The sequence below is a fragment of the Ursus maritimus genome, unplaced genomic scaffold (assembly GCF_017311325.1).
Source record: "Ursus maritimus isolate PB19 unplaced genomic scaffold, ASM1731132v1 scaffold_5, whole genome shotgun sequence".
Taxonomy (NCBI): Eukaryota; Metazoa; Chordata; class Mammalia; order Carnivora; family Ursidae; genus Ursus; species Ursus maritimus.
Genome location: NW_024426663.1, coordinates 54,750,349 through 54,769,053, shown reverse-complemented (window position 1 = coordinate 54,769,053; position 18,705 = coordinate 54,750,349). Strand labels below are relative to the sequence as shown.

At 48.0% G+C, this 18,705-nt stretch overlaps 1 protein-coding gene and 1 long non-coding RNA gene across 3 annotated transcripts in view; one reads left to right on the top strand and one right to left on the bottom strand.

Moving 5' to 3' along the window:
* Positions 1-17,595, top strand: part of CTNNA1 (catenin alpha 1) — a 172,265-nt gene extending 154,670 nt beyond the window's left edge. For both annotated transcript variants that reach the window (XM_040622383.1, XM_040622384.1), the window contains 7 exons: positions 6,858-7,058; positions 7,641-7,792; positions 12,265-12,375; positions 13,474-13,655; positions 13,768-13,873; positions 15,430-15,564; positions 16,379-17,595. In XM_040622383.1, the coding sequence (XP_040478317.1) occupies positions 6,858-7,058; positions 7,641-7,792; positions 12,265-12,375; positions 13,474-13,655; positions 13,768-13,873; positions 15,430-15,564; positions 16,379-16,666 (1,175 nt within the window). In that variant the 3' untranslated portion in view covers positions 16,667-17,595. The remainder of the gene's footprint in view (positions 1-6,857; positions 7,059-7,640; positions 7,793-12,264; positions 12,376-13,473; positions 13,656-13,767; positions 13,874-15,429; positions 15,565-16,378) is intronic.
* On the bottom strand, positions 15,750-16,372 carry LOC121100739. The gene is made up of 2 exons (XR_005832519.1): positions 15,986-16,372; positions 15,750-15,780 (listed from the first exon to the last, which is right to left on the bottom strand). It is a non-coding gene; the product is annotated as an uncharacterized LOC121100739 (long non-coding RNA).
* Positions 17,596-18,705: the final 1,110 nt, after the last annotated feature.

The window sequence follows — 18,705 nt, the reverse complement described above, 5'->3', positions numbered from 1 at the left end:
TGTCAATGGGGCTTGAAAGAGAAGCGGGGCTTAAGTACATGCACAGCACAGTCCTCCAGCAGTGACCTGTATCTAAGGTGACAGTGTGTTCTGCATACCAATGTCCTCCTGTCTCTGCCTGCTCTCCGTGGGACTGGTAGCTTTGGCTGTACTTGAGAGAGTGGGGAGCGGCAATCCATAAACCGCAGAAAGGGGATAAAGCGCGCTGCTGCAAGACTGCCGAATTGCAGGTGCTGGTACTTTAAAACAAAAACCCCATTTGCAAGCACATCTTTGCAGGTGCCAAAAATGCAGCAATGGCTTTTTTGGGAAATCTTGGCCTTCTGTTGTTTTTCCCAATGAAGTACTGAATTATTCTTTTTCATAGGTTTAGAGAAACATTCCACCTTCACAGCACACTTTTAAGCAAACAACAAATTCTGAAATCTAAATGTAAAGCCCCCCTCCGAAGATAGATACTACTTTCCTAAACTTACTTCTTGTGATTAGGTTGGGTATAGCTCAGGCTTGGTCTCAAGGGATTTTCAGTCCTTCTTACAGCAAAATAAAATGTAATAGAATCAAATGTCCCTCATGCAGCATTCTTCAAATTGGAGAAAAAAAGGATTCTGCAGTAGCATTTAGTGGATCCAGGCAGTATCTGTAGGGTATATGACATAAAACAGAAGCATGGTAAAGAGAAATCAAATTCTTTAACAGATACACTTTTATCTGGTGAGTATGTTCAATTTTTATGCAAATGTGGGAAAATAGAAGGGTTGACTTGACGGAAAGGAGTTTAGACAGTTTCTATCTAGCAAATAAAAACACGGAACAATTCTCTCAGTCAGAAAGTGGTGGTGTTTCAGAATATCTGAACTTTAGAGGTCTACCCCAGTATATTTCTCTAAGGTTTGTCACAGGCTTGCGTAGCAGAGTCAAGCAATTAAAAGAGCAGTAGGGCAGGCTGTTATTCATAATTCTTCTGATTCTCTTACGGTGTGCTTTATAGGGACATGGGATGAAGGAAGAGACAAGCAGATACCTGGGCAGAGTTCTCCCTCATTGACCAGTTAGTTTTTAGCATTCACACTCCTTTATATCCTCACACACCTGCCCCACCCATAGCAGCTTTAGCATTTTTACGTGGAGCAACTAGAGTGGTCTTCCCTTCTTACCTGACACAGTCTTGCTAGGGAAGTGACTGGCTCTCAGCACGAGGAACCCCAGTTTGAACTGGGTAGGCCCCCACTGGTGTCCAGTCCTTCGCCCTGGAGCAGTTGACAGCATCTCTAGTTGTGCCCCTCGGATTGGAGAGCAGCTGTCAGTCTGCAGCATTCACGGGCAGTCTTTTAGACAAGTCATGTCTTGTCCTCATCCTTGTGTGCCCCCTTTGCCAGTTTCCCCTTGCCATGTGGCACACTGGTGCTTCAGTAGTCCTGTTGGGGAGGTCGGCATGTTTTTGAGTAAGGGGGCTGCCAGGCAAGTGCCCAGCACAGAGTCTGGCTTCGGCTTGGCTTCTGGTGTCATAAATCTTTGCTAAATGCAGAGTAAGGAAGCTGCTTGACTTCCGGGAGTGGTTGTTGTAGACTGTTTTGTACTGTGTTCTGGTACCTCTGGCAGTGTGATAGATTTTGTGGAATATTTCCACTAGTGATTTTCCACCATCAAATCCTTCTTGGAATTGATGGCACCTAGATGTTCCCTGTAGCCTGTCCACCAGCTAAGAACCCCTCCAAGGGTAAGTTACTTAGGGAATAGGACTGCTTTCTCTCTATTGTCTGTCTGTTGTCCCCTTGGTTCCCAGAGTTCCCCCATACTTGCCACAAGTCGTATCTAAATTTGTGGCTCAAGAAGTAATGGTCATTTTGTGTATAATCTGGTAAAGCTACCAAGCATTTCATGAGGCTGCAGGGCAAAGGAAACTTGGGTCCCTGTATATCAAATATGAGACAGTGGCACTTGAAAATAGAGGATCATGCATGCCACCCCCGGGGAAGAGGGAGTGGGGACTCCTTTTTACCAAGTTGTATTCAGAATGTGCCTTGTAAATATTGGAGATGGTTAAGATGGTAGAGCGCATTCAGCAAACCCCAAGTATATTTGTATTGCCTGATCCCTTAAGGACAGGAGTTTGAAATTTATCAAAGTGATAAAGACTGTTTGAATTTCATTTGAATTGTATTTGATAAACGTTTTCCATGGAAATGTAATTTACTCCTATGCATTTATTCTGCTTACATGTGGAAGTTTTAGTTCCTATTTATTTATTTGTTTATTTCAAGTGTTCGGTTAGAGTGGTTCTAATTGGGTTTATTACATTTCCTTACCTCGTGCTCTTGGAAACAAATAGTATACTGCATTAGATACTTTAGGGTGACACCTAAGAGTGGTAATTTGCACCTCTTCTTCACTGTCAGTGTGCCCCAAGAATTTGGTCTGATTGAAGGCCATTATTACTTTTTTTTTTTTTTAATGGAAGGCCATTAAGTAGAAGATTATACCTACTTTTTTGTTTTTTTGTGTTTAAGAGTAAAAAACCTGTGTAACTACAGATAAGGTAGTGGTGAAGTTGGGTGTGATTTCTGACTCCCATGCCCACTAACTGTGACCTTGGGTAGGTCAGTTAATACTTATGTGCCCTGGTTTCCTCATTAATTAATGGTGTTTTTATTTTTATTTTCTAAAAGATTTTGTTTATTGTAGACAGCATGCACACGCACACATGCATGTGGGGGGAGGGGCAGAGGGAGAGCACCTCAGACTCCACACAGTGTGGTGGAGCCCGACGTGGGGCTCGATCACATGGCCCTGAAGTCATGACCTGAGCCAAAACCAAGAGTCGGAGGCTTCACCAACTGAGCTACCCAGATGCCTGATTTTTTTTTTTAATGGCTACTCTATATAAATATCAAACACTCATATAGATTAAGTCCTCTGTATAAAGTATTAATACTATCATCTCCTGTGTCTGCATAAGTTTATACCAGTAAGGGTAGCCAAAGCAAAGGGTACACAGAATGGCCGCTGTTACTCATCATGGATTGAAGTATGAGTTCATGCAGCTTTTTTGGAGAATGCCAATTGGCTTGGTGCCTGGAGGGCAATTAGGCACCACACATCTACTTTAAACATATATGCCTTTAGACTTAGTAATCCTATTGCTAGAAATTTTCCCCAGGGATATGTACCCAAATGTTTGCCAAAATACCTGTACAAGGATGTTCGTGTCAACCAAAATGTCTAAGAGAAGACTAGATAAAGTAAATTATGGCCCCTACGTCTTTTCAGTAGGGCACTTTGCAGTCATCAAAAAGAATGAGGTAGATGGGTGGAGGCAGGCGTAGAAAGGTTTTCAAATGAAAAACATATAATAGTGTCCATAATATGATCCCTTGTTTGTTAGACTGTTGTGTATGACTTTTTTCCTCTTAGAGGCACCTCTAATATTGAACAGAGTGTTTAATGGGGTACAGATTGGTGTGTTTACTCATAATGGACCCATGCTGAGTTTCCTTGGTAATTCAGTTAAAGCTAAAGTAATTTATGGGTTAAGTTAGTAGAGGTACCTCCAACCCTCCCTTGTTTGTACATGTCCATTGGAAACTCATTTCTGCCTTAGGCCTGAAGTGCAGCGAGCAGAATTGGTGCTTGTGTGTCCTGGGTATGTGGTGGCCTCAGCTGGATGGGACTTTCCTAAAGACAGCTGTTCAGGGACGGTAGAGACCATTACTTTAGTCAGCTTCCCGAAATAGAAGGCTTCCTTTGTTGCTAAAGCATGGCAAGCCCTTCCCTGGTTTAGGTTCACTGGAAGAAAGCCAGTGTGAATTCAAGAAAGTCAAAATTGATTTTTAAAAACATAGGTGTCTAGATGAAGGTTAACAAATCCTTGGTGGAAGTTTGGGCTACTCTTATCTGAGGAACGAAAAAGAATGCCATGCTTCATTGATTCTAAGATGTATTTCCTCCCTTGTATTAACAATGCTGAAACAAGGATGAGTTTTAAAATCAACGATACAAGAAAACATTGGTCCATGGTTTATTAGCAATACTTTCTCCTTCCCTTTTTTTTTTATAAAGATTTTTTATTTATTTGACAGAGAGACAGCCAATGAGAGAGGGAACACAAGCAGGGGGAGTGGGAGAGGCAGAAGCAGGCCCCCAGTAGAGCAGGGAGCCAGATGTGGGGCTTGATCCCGGAACTCCGGGATCACGCCCTGAGCCGAAGGCAGACGTTTAACAACTGAGCCACCCAGGTGCCCCTACTTTCTCCTTCCCTTTCGTTCCTTTCCTTCCTTAGCAAAAGCAGCAGTTCTTAACCCACGGGCTGGTATGGTGTGCAGGCTCAATACCAGTCTGTACACCTTGCATTAATTATGTAGAGAGTTTGTACATAAAAGATGCTTCCGATGGGCTCCCCACCCATTAATTCTTATGATAGGCTCACATATCCTCCCTAAAATTTGTTTATGTTAAAAGTTTAATACATTTTCTGTGTTAAGAGTATAATGATGGAAACCCTATCAAGTCCCCTCTAATTTTTGAATTAGGGTCGTCTTAGCTATACTGTGGTAATTCATTTTTCCCTTCTGTAATAGGAATTCGTACTGTATTTTGGCTTTCACTGGAAATATTTTAATTTTAAGAAAAAAAACCTTTTGGAGCAATTTTAAGTTCACCGCAAAATTAAGAGGAGGGTACAGAGATTTTCCATCTGTCTGTAACCCCACACATGCACAGCCTCCGCCATCGTCAGCATCCCCATTGTGGTGGCCCATTTGTTACCGTTGATGAACGTGTACATCATTATCACCCAAAGTCCGTAATCTACGACTGTTCACTCTCACTTGGTGTACCTTCCACAGGTTTGGACAAATGTATCCATCATTACAGTGTCATATACAGTATTCACTGCCCTGAAAAATCCTCTATGCACTGCCTGTTCTTTTTTTCCCCCCTCCAACTGCTAATTTTTACTGTCTCCATAGTTTTGTTGCCTTTTCCAGAGTGTCATTTGGTTGGAATCATAGAATGTGTGCCCTTTCAGATTGGCTTCTTTCATGTAATAATACGCAGTGGAGTTTTCTCCATGTCTTCTCCTGGTTTCATAGCTCATTTCTTGTCAGTGCTGAATAATGTCCCATGGTTTGGATTTACCTCATTTTCTCCATTCACCCACTGAAGGACATCTTGGTTGCTTTCAAGTTTTGGCAATTATGAACAAAGCTGTCCTAAAAATCCACATGCAGGTTTTTATGTGGATATAAGTTTTCAGCTCCTTTAGATAAATACCAAGGAGTGTGACTCCTGGATCATATGGTCAGAGTGTGTTTGATTTTATAGGAAATGTGTTTTTGCCAAACCTCTCTTCAGTTCTTTCATATCATTACTTCTGATTTTTTTCATCTCATTCCATTTTGCCTGCAGTCTCTTGGGAACTACAAAGAGGAGGGCTTTGTTTCTCTGAGGGGAACCTGAAGCCCAAAGGCAGTTCTTTGTTGGATACACTAAGTAACACTTGCCTCTGGCTCCTTTTGACAGGAAGGGAAATAGCACCATGACCACTGTCTTGTTGGGAGTATCTTAAGAGGTCAAGCCTACGCTTAACTCCCTTCTAGACATTGTTAGCAGAGGCTGCGAGGGGAAGGGGAATGGCTTTTGGAAGTGGGTTGAATCAGGAGGCAGTCCAGAATAATGACATGTCAATGCATATGATGGCCAGGGCTGGCAAAGAAATGACCAGATATGTTTCTTAAACAGATTACATTTACGCTGATTGTTCTAGCTCTTCCAGAAAAACTAGACTTTTTCACTTATTGTAAGGTATTCCTTTGGCTTAAGTGAGTGAGCATGTCTTCTGTAAGTTCTTAAATGTCTTGAAGAAGGCTCCTTTCTGAGCAGGAAGGCAGTGGCCAAATGATGACACGGGGGCTTTCCTTTATGTCACTCTCCCACCCACCCCAGAGAGTTTGAGCAGCCCTGTCGTTTGGGCTGTCTCCTAGTGGTCTCTGCATTTCTGGGTGAGTGAAAAAATTCCCTTTACCTTTCTGGGTCTGCCATTACAGATTGGCATCATCCATTTTAATGGCTGTATAGTGCCCATATTTTATACCTACTCTGCTCTTGGACATTTTTGTTGTTTCCACTTTGCTATTATTATAGATGCAGCTGAGGCTGACTCCTTACTCTGGGATTCCCAAAATCCAGTGTCAAGCATTTTGCTTTGAGGGAAAATAGTTTTGGTGGATTCTCCAAATCCAGTTCTATAACCAAGTAGGAGCCACCTGTCAGCTTAACACAATTCAAGAGTTTTTGCAAATACCACAGTTCCGCAGGCACCTGTGAGAGGATTACTAAATTGCTTCACTTGGGCTCCCTTGGTGACCTCCAGAAGGTTCATTCTGCCTTCCAGCACCTACTATCCCAGGGCTGTCCTGGTTTCTTGGAAAATTGTCTGAATACCATTGGCATCTACTGGAGGGAGGGGCAAGGGACTGGAAGGATAGAGACTTCTAGTGAATCCTTTCTTCTGTTTTAGACTTTGTTTTGGACGTAAGTTCAGTGAGATTATTTAAAGAGAAGTTATTAAGGTTCTGTGATCTGAATTTTCTGCCTGGCTTACAGAACAGTTGTGCCTTAAAGATCTCCATTGATCTCTCCCTTTTTCAATAAACCTGGAATTGAAGGTTGTCATTCTGGGAGGTGATTACAGGTTGAGTTTCTGTGGGACAGTGATTCCAGCAGTGAGTCTGGTCTCTTCAGTGAAATGATACATGGGACACAAAATGAGCACTCGGTGAGCGAGAGATGCTAGCTTGCAGTTGTCCCCTTCTAGCGGGATGCCTTCTCCCCCATTCAGCTTTTTGTTTGTTCTTCAGAGAATCACATTTTGGAAGATGTGAACAAATGCGTCATTGCTCTCCAAGAGAAAGATGTGGATGGGCTGGACCGCACAGCTGGTGCGATTCGAGGCCGGGCTGCTCGGGTCATTCACGTAGTCACCTCAGAGATGGACAACTATGAGCCAGGGGTCTACACAGAGAAGGTGCTGGAAGCCACGAAGCTGCTCTCCAACACAGGTTCGGGGACTCCCTCCCTTTATTGTGCTCCCCACACATAGATGGCCTGGATGAGCTGGGCTGCCCTGTGAGTCCAGGCCCTGTGGTTCGGAAGGGCGAGATCAGGGTGCAGCTGAGGTCTTCACATGATATGTCTGGGTCAAACAACAAACTTTGAGAAGTTGATCCTCCAAAGTAAGGGTTTTCACCTTTTTTTCCCATGTGTCCCACAGCTAATGATGGGAATAGTTCTGAACATACTATTTAAGATGAACTTCTGAGCTGAGTCTCTTGGTAGTGAATAAATACTACATTAAGGGGGATCCTATTCTTAAGTAAGGCCTCCAGTTTATCTCACTTCAGTGGCTCACCCATCCAAATCTGATACTGTAGAATCTGGTCAAAGAGACAATGATGATTTGAATCTTGATAAAATATGGCATTTAATTTATTTCAACCGTAAATACTTCTCACATAGGTAGAGGCAGAGGCTCTTCATCATACACCTCACGTCCTCCTGTCTCATGGAGGGATTTAGGGAGGGCTGGTAGAAGGATGGTGTCTGCTGGGCCAGCAGGATCTGCCCTGCCTCTTTCTCCACAGTCATGCCACGTTTTACGGAGCAAGTAGAGGCGGCGGTGGAAGCGCTCAGCTCGGACCCCGCCCAGCCTATGGATGAGAATGAGTTTATCGATGCCTCCCGCCTGGTGTACGATGGCATCCGGGACATCAGGAAAGCCGTGTTGATGATAAGGGTGAGTAACTGCATTTCAGACGTTTTAACAGCTTCTTTCTTATCGTTTGCTAAACTTGAGCAATGCATCATTCTGGAACTCAGCAGATGCAGTGGCAGTATATTAAAACCATGAATCTAAAAGCTGTTAGAATGAGATATATTTAATTATGTTGTCTAAAATGACTTTTAGTTGCAAGTTAGAGCCCAAACTTGGGCCAAGAAGGGGAGCTAGTATGAGTTGGCTTTGAGGATTTAGTTTCAGGCATACGGTCCCCACAAATAGGAGGCTTCTGGTAAATTAGTGGGAAACTACCCAGAATGAAGCCTCTTCAGTTGGGTATTTCCTTAACGCAGGTTGAAGTTATCCTTCACATAGACTACCCCTGTCCTTGAAGGAGTGGCAGGGAGCCAGGAGGCTCCTGGGGCCTCAGTGTGTTCACGGGGAGGATGAGTGCCTGTGGCAGCCCCTGCTGATGCTCCCCGAAGTGCTGCCTGTTCTGGGCCCTGTTTGACCCATTTCTTCTGGGAACACGGCAGTTCTTACCATGTGGGGCAAAAGCCAGCACCCCCTCTGAGTTGGCATAAACGGAGGGGTTTTGAGAAACGACCATCCCATCTGTAATACATACAGCCCAGGGTGCTGGGGTCAGGTCTCACAGATGCCTTTCCCTAGCGTTTGATCTCTCACCTGCTGTTCTGAGAATGAACCCATTGCTCTGGAAGCTGAGAGCAGGGAGTGCGTGTCCCTCTCACCAGGGCACCCAGGGGTCCTGCAAGCCTGGGCCAGGCCCCGCTTTTATTGCACAGCCAGGGTTGCCCTACGGGGCCTGCCTGCTGCAGAGAGAGCTGCCGGGCCGGTAGGCTCAGGGGAGTTTCATTTATACTTCATGGTTTGCTAGTCAGACCGCTCAAGGTAGGCAGGGATTCTGTCCCACTTTTTATCCTCTCAGCTTGGCACCCTGCAGAACCTAGCCAGATTGTCAGCTGGAAACAGAGGCCATTTCTACGGCAGTTGCGTGAGGCTGGACCCATTTCGTATGCAGTGTAGAAACACTTGGGCAAGCCCGCCGCTGCTCCTCCCTGGGGGTGAGGAGGAAAGGGAAGTGTTCATGGATTGCCTGGTTGGCTGTGGGCTGTTCCTGCAGGCTCCAGACCCCCTGGACATGTTGGGGGCTGGGGGCAGAGAATTGTTTGTTTTGCTTTCTCCATCCCTTCATACCTGTCCCCAAGAAGAAACCTGGCCTGGGTGAATGATAGGTTAAACCCAGAAGCCATATCTCAGTGGTGTGAAGGGATCCCCTGGTCCCATCAACCACTGGTAATGAACACAGCCCTATTTTTCCAGACTTCTTTTCCATACTGACAGACGCCTAGAAATAGAATACAAGGAACGTTAATGATAAAGAGGAGTCATTGGTGTCTGAGGTTAACGTTTTGAGAGGTTTAAGTGGGTGGATGCTGCAAACACGCGAGGAAATGCGTACAGATCAAGTCCTGTTGTGGGAAACCAGGTCCTGGGAGCAGGCAGGCCTCCCGGACCCCTCTTCCAGCTCTCTGACTGTAAGCAGGTTCCCTCCTCTCTCTGGTCTTGTCTTAAAAACGAGGTGCTGGTGGTTTTAGTGAGCTATAATGTCGGTCATGTGCCCAGTGCAGGGTCGGGCCGTGGAGGAGCTGTGCTGGGGCACAAGGATGGCAGCGGCCCGGCAGGGGCACTGTGATGGGGCCTTGGGCGGCAGAGGCGTGAGCAGCCGGGCGCGCTGGAGCCAGGGCACGGCGGAGGCCTGCGAAGCCGTTGTGCAGCGGGACCTCGCTTACGGCTGTGCGCTTGAGCTCTGCCGCTGTTTCAGTTCAAGAACCTTCCAACCCTGGGAACTCTCAGTTGTTTGTGTCTCGTCCTCCTCCCACCTCAGCCTCCCTTCCGTAGTCACATGTAGTCCTTGTCATTACCTGTGTCACGTGTCCCTTTCGGCAGCTCCCTCTCTCCAGGACTGTGACAACCCTGAGTCTCACCCTCACTCAGACTCTCTGATCTTTGCTTCACTCCGTGTCTGTGGTTAGTCCATGGACGCTCCTTTGCCCCATGTCACTTCCTGATGCCGCCTCGTGGTGCAGTCCTCGTGGACTCCGCCATCTGCTCAACCTGGCTGAGCGCAGGCAGCCGCCCTCCCGGGCTCCCGGAACCAGCCAGCACTGCCCCCCAACCTCAGTGCCTAGGGACGTGGCCTGCTGCTGTTTCTCTGTGGTGCGGAGGTGGTCTGGACGTCCTGCCTGCCCTGTCTGTGCGCGTGGACTCCGCTTTCCCCTCTCACTGTGGCTGTGCCAGTGCTCCTGCCTAAGGGTGCCCCCCTCCTTCTTCCTCCGGCACCTTTCCCCAAGCAGACAGCATGACGGCATTTCTCCCCTCTTAAGAAAAACCTCATGGTTCCCCTCCTTCTTAGTCTGCTTTGCTGCTTTGTCCTCATCTCTTCAGTGTCTGACCAGTGGCACACCTGGTAGCAAAGTGCTCGAACTCTTCTCTATCTCATTCCCTTGGTGGGTAAGACTTGAGAAAGCATCCAGGTGACTCCTGAGTTCCACACTCACCTGCTCCCTCTTGCCACTCAGTTATGTAACAGGCACCTCCTGATCTTTTACCCACCCCCCCGCCCTGTGCCACTGGTCTTACGTGTTAGTTGATGGCAGCCTACGTTCCACTTGCTGAGGCCTGAACCTCAGATTCACTCTTGCTTGCTCTTTCAGTCTCCTAGCCCACATTTCACCTATCAGCAAATCCTGTCAGATCTGTACAACACAGAGCACATCTGAACGCTGTTCCCACTGTAGCCCAGGCCACTAGCATCTCTCACTTGGTTGCATGCAGCCGCCTCCTGCTCTCGTCCCTTGATGCCTGCGGTCTCTTTCTCTCTACACGAAGCAGCCCAAGAGATCCTTTTAAGCTTGACTTAGATCATGTTACCTGCTGCCCAGCACCTTCCACAGGCTGTGTGGGGCTCCAGGCCTTCTAGCAGCTCACAGCCTGCTGCTCTCCTGGGGCTCCTGTTGACAGAAGTGGACCTGTGACGTGAGGGCAGTGAGCTGAGTCCCTCTCCCGTGGCCTCCTTGCCAAGTTCCTGCCCCTGGGCCTTGGTTCTGGTGACCCCATCCTGCTAGAACACTCCTCCCCCAGGTACCTGCCATATCCCCCTCACTGCTTTATTGATTTGTATCAGTCATCACTTTCTGATGTGATAAAATTCACTTTTTCATTTCTCCCATTAGTATATGTGCAAGAGCAGGGACGTTGCTATGTGTTAGTCATTTTGTACCTCCGGGGCCCAGAACAGGACTTGGCACATAGATACTCAGCAAGAATGAAAGAGGAGGAGGTACTGGGTTTTCTTGGCAAGAACAGTTCTTGGGTCTCTGCTGGACTAGTGAGGGTGGTACAGAGCAGAGTTCTTATCAGGAGACACTTCTTTGAGAAAGATCCTCCACAGGTGTCTGGGACCCTGGGATTTAAAATGGCCAGTGGTGGTGTAGTGTTTCATGCTGCCAAGTCAGAGAGACTCCAGGATCTTCCATCCATGTGTTCCTTGTGGCTTGCTGGTGCCTAGCGTGACCTCTGCTGTCCTTACCGCATCTCCTTGAAGGACAGGCTTGGCCTTTGCCTGTGTACAAACTCAAGATAGTCTTGGCCGGGCCAGATGCTTCCTCACACGTCCTCTGATGGGGGCCTCGCCTCACTGCCCTCCTGTCACAGGCCGGCCAGCTGGGCCAAGAGCCAATCCCAGCTGTTCCGCCTGCTGCCCTGTTACTGATAACTTCCAGAAGACAACATTATGTTTCAAGTCAGCAGCTAATAAGGAGAGGCTGGAGGTTGTGCGAAATAGGAATTTTATTTCATAATTAAAGCAAAGAGCTAGGACTGGTAATCAGGACCTTTGGTACATACTCAGACCTTACCTGCCATATTCTTTTTGCATTGATAAAAGTAAAAACAAGAAAAAATCCATAAAAATACATTGCCTATTTTGTACTCCTCAAAGCAGTATCTTAAGCCCAGTATTAGGTAATTCATTAATTTTCTTTTTGCCATCAAGTGGGAAGTTTATAAGAATCTGCTTAATGTTGGATAAAATATTTCTCTTTTTAATACGCTACGTTTCCTACCCAGGATAATCCTCACCTTTGTGTTAGGATACAGGTGTTAGAGGAGTACATGATTTCAAAGAGTCTTGACTGTAGTGGAAACTGAAGCCCCAGCCTCCATAAAGAAACTCCTCGACCCTCTGGGAAGTGTTGATGTGGTGCCTGGGCCCGGTGTTTGTTGGATGGGCCACCCCATGTGTGCATCAGTGAGGCGGGGTCTTGGACGAATAATGAGTGATTTTAACTTCATTCCCCAGAACTGTCGGGAACATGGCACATGAAAATCCAGAATTCTGAGTGTTCATACATTGGGCCCAGAGGCCCAGGGTTGTGTCTGACTTGTGATCTCTGTGTTGGTGGCAGACCCCTGAGGAACTGGATGACTCTGACTTTGAGACAGAGGACTTCGATGTCAGAAGCAGGACAAGCGTCCAGACAGAAGATGATCAGCTGATAGCCGGCCAAAGTGCCCGGGTAAGGGACACATTTGACTTTACTTTGCAGACCTTCCCTGTGCCTTTGGGAACTTGGCTTTTTATTTTCTAGGAAAACGCTTTGGTATTGAGAACACCATTTTCCCACTCTTTCTCTGGCAGCAGGACTGAGGTTAACCTCAGTTGTGGCACATGCTCGCCAGTTGCATGTTCCTCCAGAATGCCGCCTCAGCTGGGAGCAGGGCAGGAACAAGCCCTCTGCCTCAGCTGTGCCCTGGGGCTTTGGTTTATGACAGAGCCCTGCATCGGGAGAGCCCTAGCATCCAGTCAATGCAATGTTTGTTAAAAGGATTGTGAAATTCGAAAAAGATTGCTGTCTTTGCCCATCTCAATGATACCATGGGTATGAACTATTTAATTATTCATGGATTAAAAAAAATAACAGTGGTACATTCAAGAAAATCATTCAGAGCCATTGCATTCATTTGAATCATTAAATCTTCAATCAATAGCATTTATGTTTTTGGGAGCATGCCAAGAAATATTTCTGTGGAGTCTTTTTCCACTCCTTAGAAATCATTTTGAACAGCAAATGCATCCTTGCTTTGGGCCCCACTCCATCATGAGCACTTGGGGAAGCTGAGTGGGGAGGAGCTCAAGGTTTGGAGTCCGTGGCCCTTGAGGTGGGCACCAGGCTTCCGTGCCATGCCAGTTAGCTAAAAGCAGAAGCCACAGGAAATGCCCAGTCAGGGCCGACCAGGGAAAGGGCTCCATGCATCAGCCCCTTCTCTTATGTCCTCTCCCCACGGCAGCAGGCAGAGGATGAACTTACTTACCAAAAAATTAAGCAGCTTCTCTTCCTGTACAGGTGTGATCTGGAAGCTTCCATGTTAGCTTTCTGTCCCTCACACTGTGTTTTCCTCCACACTAAAACTTGCTCTTGAAAGTGGGTCGGAAATTCAGGCTGCTGTAAACTTCTGCTCAAAATGAGAAGAAATGGACCTTTAGGCAAAATGAAACCTATTAAAGCATTATCCTACCTATGTCATAGATTGCGTGGTAGAAATACTCTGGGCTAATGCACGGTGAGAACTTCATCTTCTCTTTATGTAAGAGCTTTCTTTGCTTCTGATTCCAGGCGATCATGGCTCAGCTTCCCCAGGAGCAAAAAGCAAAGATTGCAGAACAGGTGGCCAGCTTCCAGGAAGAAAAGAGCAAGCTCGATGCCGAAGTGTCCAAGTGGGATGACAGTGGTAATGACATCATCGTGCTGGCCAAGCAGATGTGCATGATTATGATGGAGATGACGGACTTCACCCGGTGAGCCCCCCCGCCCCACGTGCACAGAGGGCGACGCTATGCTGCTTTGCAGACCTCTCCTTTTTCTGTCCATCTCCAGCTACATACAACGATCCTTGTTCTCTCTTGTCAGAGGTAAAGGACCGCTCAAAAATACGTCAGACGTGATCAGTGCTGCCAAGAAAATTGCGGAGGCCGGATCCAGGATGGATAAGCTCGGCCGGACCATTGCAGACCATGTGAGTGAGAGGCTTGTTACGTGGGTTTCTTAGGTCATCCCGGGACTCAGGGAGCCCAACCCAGTTCATTCCAAGGTGGTGACAGTAATGTTTTTCTGGGGACACAGCAGTCTTCTCATCTCTAGTCTTGTGCTTAACTGGTCAACCTGCCTGATTAATACCAACAGAGATTGGTAAGGATTTCTGAATTCCTCTTTTTCTTCGACAAGTCTTAGGAGCCAGGCCCACTTTGTAGTAGAGCACCTATCTGGGGCAGGTGTGTGTATCCTGCCATCTTCCCTGGTGGCGGCTTGTCAGCCACTTCCGTGGGCTGCTGCTGCTTCTCTCCCCGTTTCCTGCAGACCTTCAGATCCCACCAGGAGCTGCCTCTCTGAATCCTCACACACTGAAACTCGGGGTAGAAGGGCATCTCATGGGTGTATTTCGTCTAAGAATTAGGAGCCCCATGCTAGTGCTTTGGAAAGCGGATGTGCTCCGCTGCGGACAGATGTGTCTGTCCCCTGCACCGTGTGTTCTCAGCCACCCAGCCTTCATCCGTTTTCTTCCATATGCACATATCAGCAAATGTGGTTCCTACCTCCTGGCAACTTACAGTACGTTTCCCTCGATGCTCTAAGATTTATCGGAGCCCCTTTTGCTCATTCGAGTTTTTCTCTGCGGGTCCAACCCTGCAGTCCCCTCCTTGCCCTGAAGTATCCAGGCTGCAGGACAAGTGGCAGTGGTACCTCACCACTCAAGCCAAAGATTTAGGAGTCATTCTTGACTCCCCTCTTTGCAGTCCAGGACTAAGCCCCGGTGGCTCTTCTGGCCACAGTTATCTTGACACCATCCAGTCTTTTCCTCCCTGCCACCACCAGCTCAGCCCCGGCCTCCGCTCACCGGTCCTGCCCTCCCCTCCATGCGGCAACGCCGCCGCCAGCACGGTCTTAAGGAGCAGATCAGATATGGCTCCGCAGTTCTTCACTAGCTTCTTAGCACAAAATTCTGAAGCTCCAGCATGCCCTAGTGGCCTCCGCTTCGACCACCTCGGCACTCAGTGCACCCCAGCCTCACAGGAGGGAAGTGCTGGCTGTAAACACTTGAGAGAGGTAGCTTCCTAAGCCACCTCTCTCAAGTGTGGCAACAGGACAGGAACTGGGCTGCCCTCGAGTTTCCTTGAGGCTGGTCAAGACCTCACGGTCCCCAGGTGTTCTTTTCCTTGCTTCCATTTACTCACTCATCCTCTGTCTTTGCCTCAAGTGAACATCTCCTTTTATCAGATGCTTACAGTGTGCATCACAGTTGAGCACAGAAAGGGCCTGTGAGCAGAAGAGCACTCGGCTGGTTATTATGGAGCTCAAAGCACTCTCCCTTTTCTCCAGAACCAGGCTCTTGCTGAGGCTTTTTTCCCCTTGAGGGACATGGGCTCCGGCAGAGAGCAGCCTTGGGCAACCAGAAACTCCCCTCTCGCCCTCCACGACACACCGAGCCCTGCCGAGCTAGCCTGGGGGGTGGGCTGTGTTGGGGCCGGGCCTGGGGTGCTTGGTGTTGAACGTGCTGTGCTGCTCCCCCGTCAGTGCCCAGACTCAGCCTGCAAGCAGGACCTGCTGGCCTACCTGCAGCGGATCGCCCTCTACTGCCACCAGCTCAACATCTGCAGCAAAGTCAAGGCCGAGGTGCAGAATCTAGGTGGGGAGCTCGTCGTCTCTGGGGTAAGTGGTACCCATGAAAAGAAGTGATTTTCCAGAATGAAAACAGCCTCTAGTCCGCATACACTCCTTTCTTCTCAGTCCTTGGCACCCACGGGCTGCACCCTGACGCACCACAGTGCTTGGCGACGGCTGGGAGCCACTGCTGGGCCAGCCTCTCACTGGGAAAATGTATATTTTTATCTTTCTTGCTGTTGTTCCTCCAGAGAGGAATTGAACCTGTTCAAAATTTTAAAAAGGTAACATAGCCAGGCTTTCTCAGACCTCCTCCACCCTTCGCAGAGTGCTCGAGTGGTATTGCTTCCCTGGTTTGTTCCCTATGCCACGGTTCCGGACCCCTCATCGCGTTGGGCTGGCGGGGGTGGGGAGAGGAGTTCTTGATAGGCCTGCTGGGCTCCACGGATTCCCTGTAACTTCTGCTCACCTCAGGGGATTTCCTTTCAAAGAACTCTGTGGTATGTGGGACATACTGACGGCCCCTGGCCCAGGTCATGACTGGAAGCCGTGGGTTTCTGTCTAGGACGCCGCCTCGTCACTGCTGGTGGTTACAGCTCCACAGTCACTCAGATCCTCCTCCAGATTTTGAGAGTGAATAAAGATTCGTGGAGGGGTGGGGACAGGCAAGGTGGTGGTGCGTTTTGTTTTTGATCCTGCTCCCTTTACTTCTAAATACCTGAAACAGGCATTTTCAGCTTTCTGGGATAAGGTCAGTAGCCACTGGGAGAGCCAATCAGGAATGTGGCTGTTGCCCAGGCCCTTGGTGCACATGGGCCTGGAGGTCAGGTCTGTGTTGTCACCGCCCTTTCTGTGCCTTCAGGTGGACAGCGCCATGTCCCTGATCCAGGCCGCCAAAAACCTGATGAACGCGGTGGTGCAGACGGTGAAGGCGTCCTACGTGGCCTCCACCAAATACCAGAAGTCTCAGGGCATGGCTTCCCTCAACCTCCCGGCCGTGTCGTGGAAGATGAAGGCACCTGAGAAAAAGCCCTTGGTGAAGAGAGAGAAGCAGGATGAGACACAGACCAAGATTAAACGGGCATCTCAGAAGAAGCACGTGAACCCTGTGCAGGCCCTCAGCGAGTTCAAAGCCATGGACAGCATCTAGGGCTGCCCTGCCAGCTGCCCCCACCCCTTGGGGCTTCTAAAGATCCGTCACTGCTCTTCACTCAAATGTATCTGATAAATAGAACACTGATGTTAGATTCCACAGGGAAATAGGCAGATTTTAAACCTGTCCAGGTGGTGAATTTGGCAAGGACATACTTGTGTTTAAATTGGTCAAAATACTTTTGGAATTCAGGAGCACATTTCTAGCTATATTTTTTATAAGCTTAAATAAAAATAAAAATTCCGTAACCAAAGAGAAACCCACATTAACTTGTTAGTGACCCTCTTGACCGAGTTCTCAGTGTGGCATTAGGGGTTGAGATGAGGGGATTGGAGTCAACCTTGGCTAGGGAGGCGGCTTCCACCCGCCCTGGGTTCTGGGCATTGGGCTGGTGTCACATGACCAAAGATGTTCCCGAGCTACCTGGGTGTCGTCTCAGGAAGCTGTGCCTGGAGAAGGAACGTTTCCAGAAAGGTCTTGGGAGGGACAAACCACATGACGCTCAGTAAAAACATAATGCATCATGAAGAAAACTGATTACTCTCTCTCTGACACGAAATGAGCATTTTAATGCCTGGTCACAATTACTAATGTGCTCTGCTGCAGGACATTAATAAAGTCGCTTTTTTCAGGCTAGAATGTTGTGATGCCCTAATCAGAACATGCTTTTTTCCCTTTCCTCAGCTTCAAATGCAAATTCGTCATTGGGCTCACTTCTAATAATTGCAGTGTTTCCTGCCTTGGGCTTTGCAACAGAAACCTGACAAAATAGTGTTTGCTTAGGCAATAATTTAGACTTTACCTTATTTGTGATTACTATAGCGATTACTATAGCTACAAGGTATAATTTTACTGTCTTATTTAAATTTTATGAATTTGAATGTTTTTTACACTAACTTTTCCCAATAAAGTCCACTATGAAACCACGTTTCTGAGGCCAAGGTCATTCTCTTTTCCTTCTAGTGGCGTGGGGTTTTACATTAACCACCTCTCGGATTTGCCTCCAGCATATGAGGTGCCCTGGGCCCTCATGGTGTCCCTCTGCCCTGGGGACAGCGTTGCCCAGCCGGAAACACTATCTGTGGCTCCAGGCTGAGAGCTGCATGGCCTTGGAGCTTCTGTGCCAGCGCCCCCGGGGAGGGCCTCACCCTCCTTGGGAACTCCCATGTTGGAGCTTCAAGTGCAGCTCAGAACCTTGGAGGCATCCATGATGTCTCCACGGGCGTCTCCCACTCTGTTCTGAATTGTCCTACGAGCTTGGAGCTGTGCTAACAGCTGCCTTAAATATAAAAGCCCTCCTTAACCTCATGTCCCTCCCCAGCACACACCCCCTCCTGAAGCACAGGGCCCTAAAGAGACCAATATAGTCCTTGTGTCTTCTTCCTCACTTCCATTTTGGTCACCTGTGTCCCAGCCACTCTGCTGCCGTCCACCCACCGCCAAGTAGCATGGCTCTTTGTTCCCCAGCTCTCCCTTCCCCCACCCCAGCCTTCTTCCCGAAGCCCCTCACAGGACTCCTGGAACTCCTCCTCCTCCTCCTAGTTGTTCGAAGTTGTGTGGTCCCAGAGCTCAGTAACTGGACTGCTTCTGTCTCTGGCTCTGCTCATTCTTGGGATCTTAACCAGATTCCTGGCTTTAAGTACTGTCCAAATGCTGACTTCTCTCAGAACTTGACTATTCTGTCTGCCACCTGAATTCTCCACTTGGATGTCTTAACCAGCATCTCAAACTTGAGCTGTCCAATTTCTTTAAAATGTAGGCGGGTCGAACTACTCACCACTTCTGTTTACTATGACCTGGTCTAAGCTGTCATCACAGTGTTATTTCTGTGTAACAGAGTACCCCAAAACTTAGCACTTAAACAACAAACACTCATTACCTCAGTTTCTGAAGATGAAGAATCCAGGAGCAGCTCAGTGGGAGGCTCTGACTTGGGTTCTCATGGGGCTGCAGTGTCTGAGGCCTTGATGGGCTGGGGGATCTGCTGCTGAGCTCCTTCACGTGGCTGCTGGCAGAAGGCTTCGGCTCCATGCCAC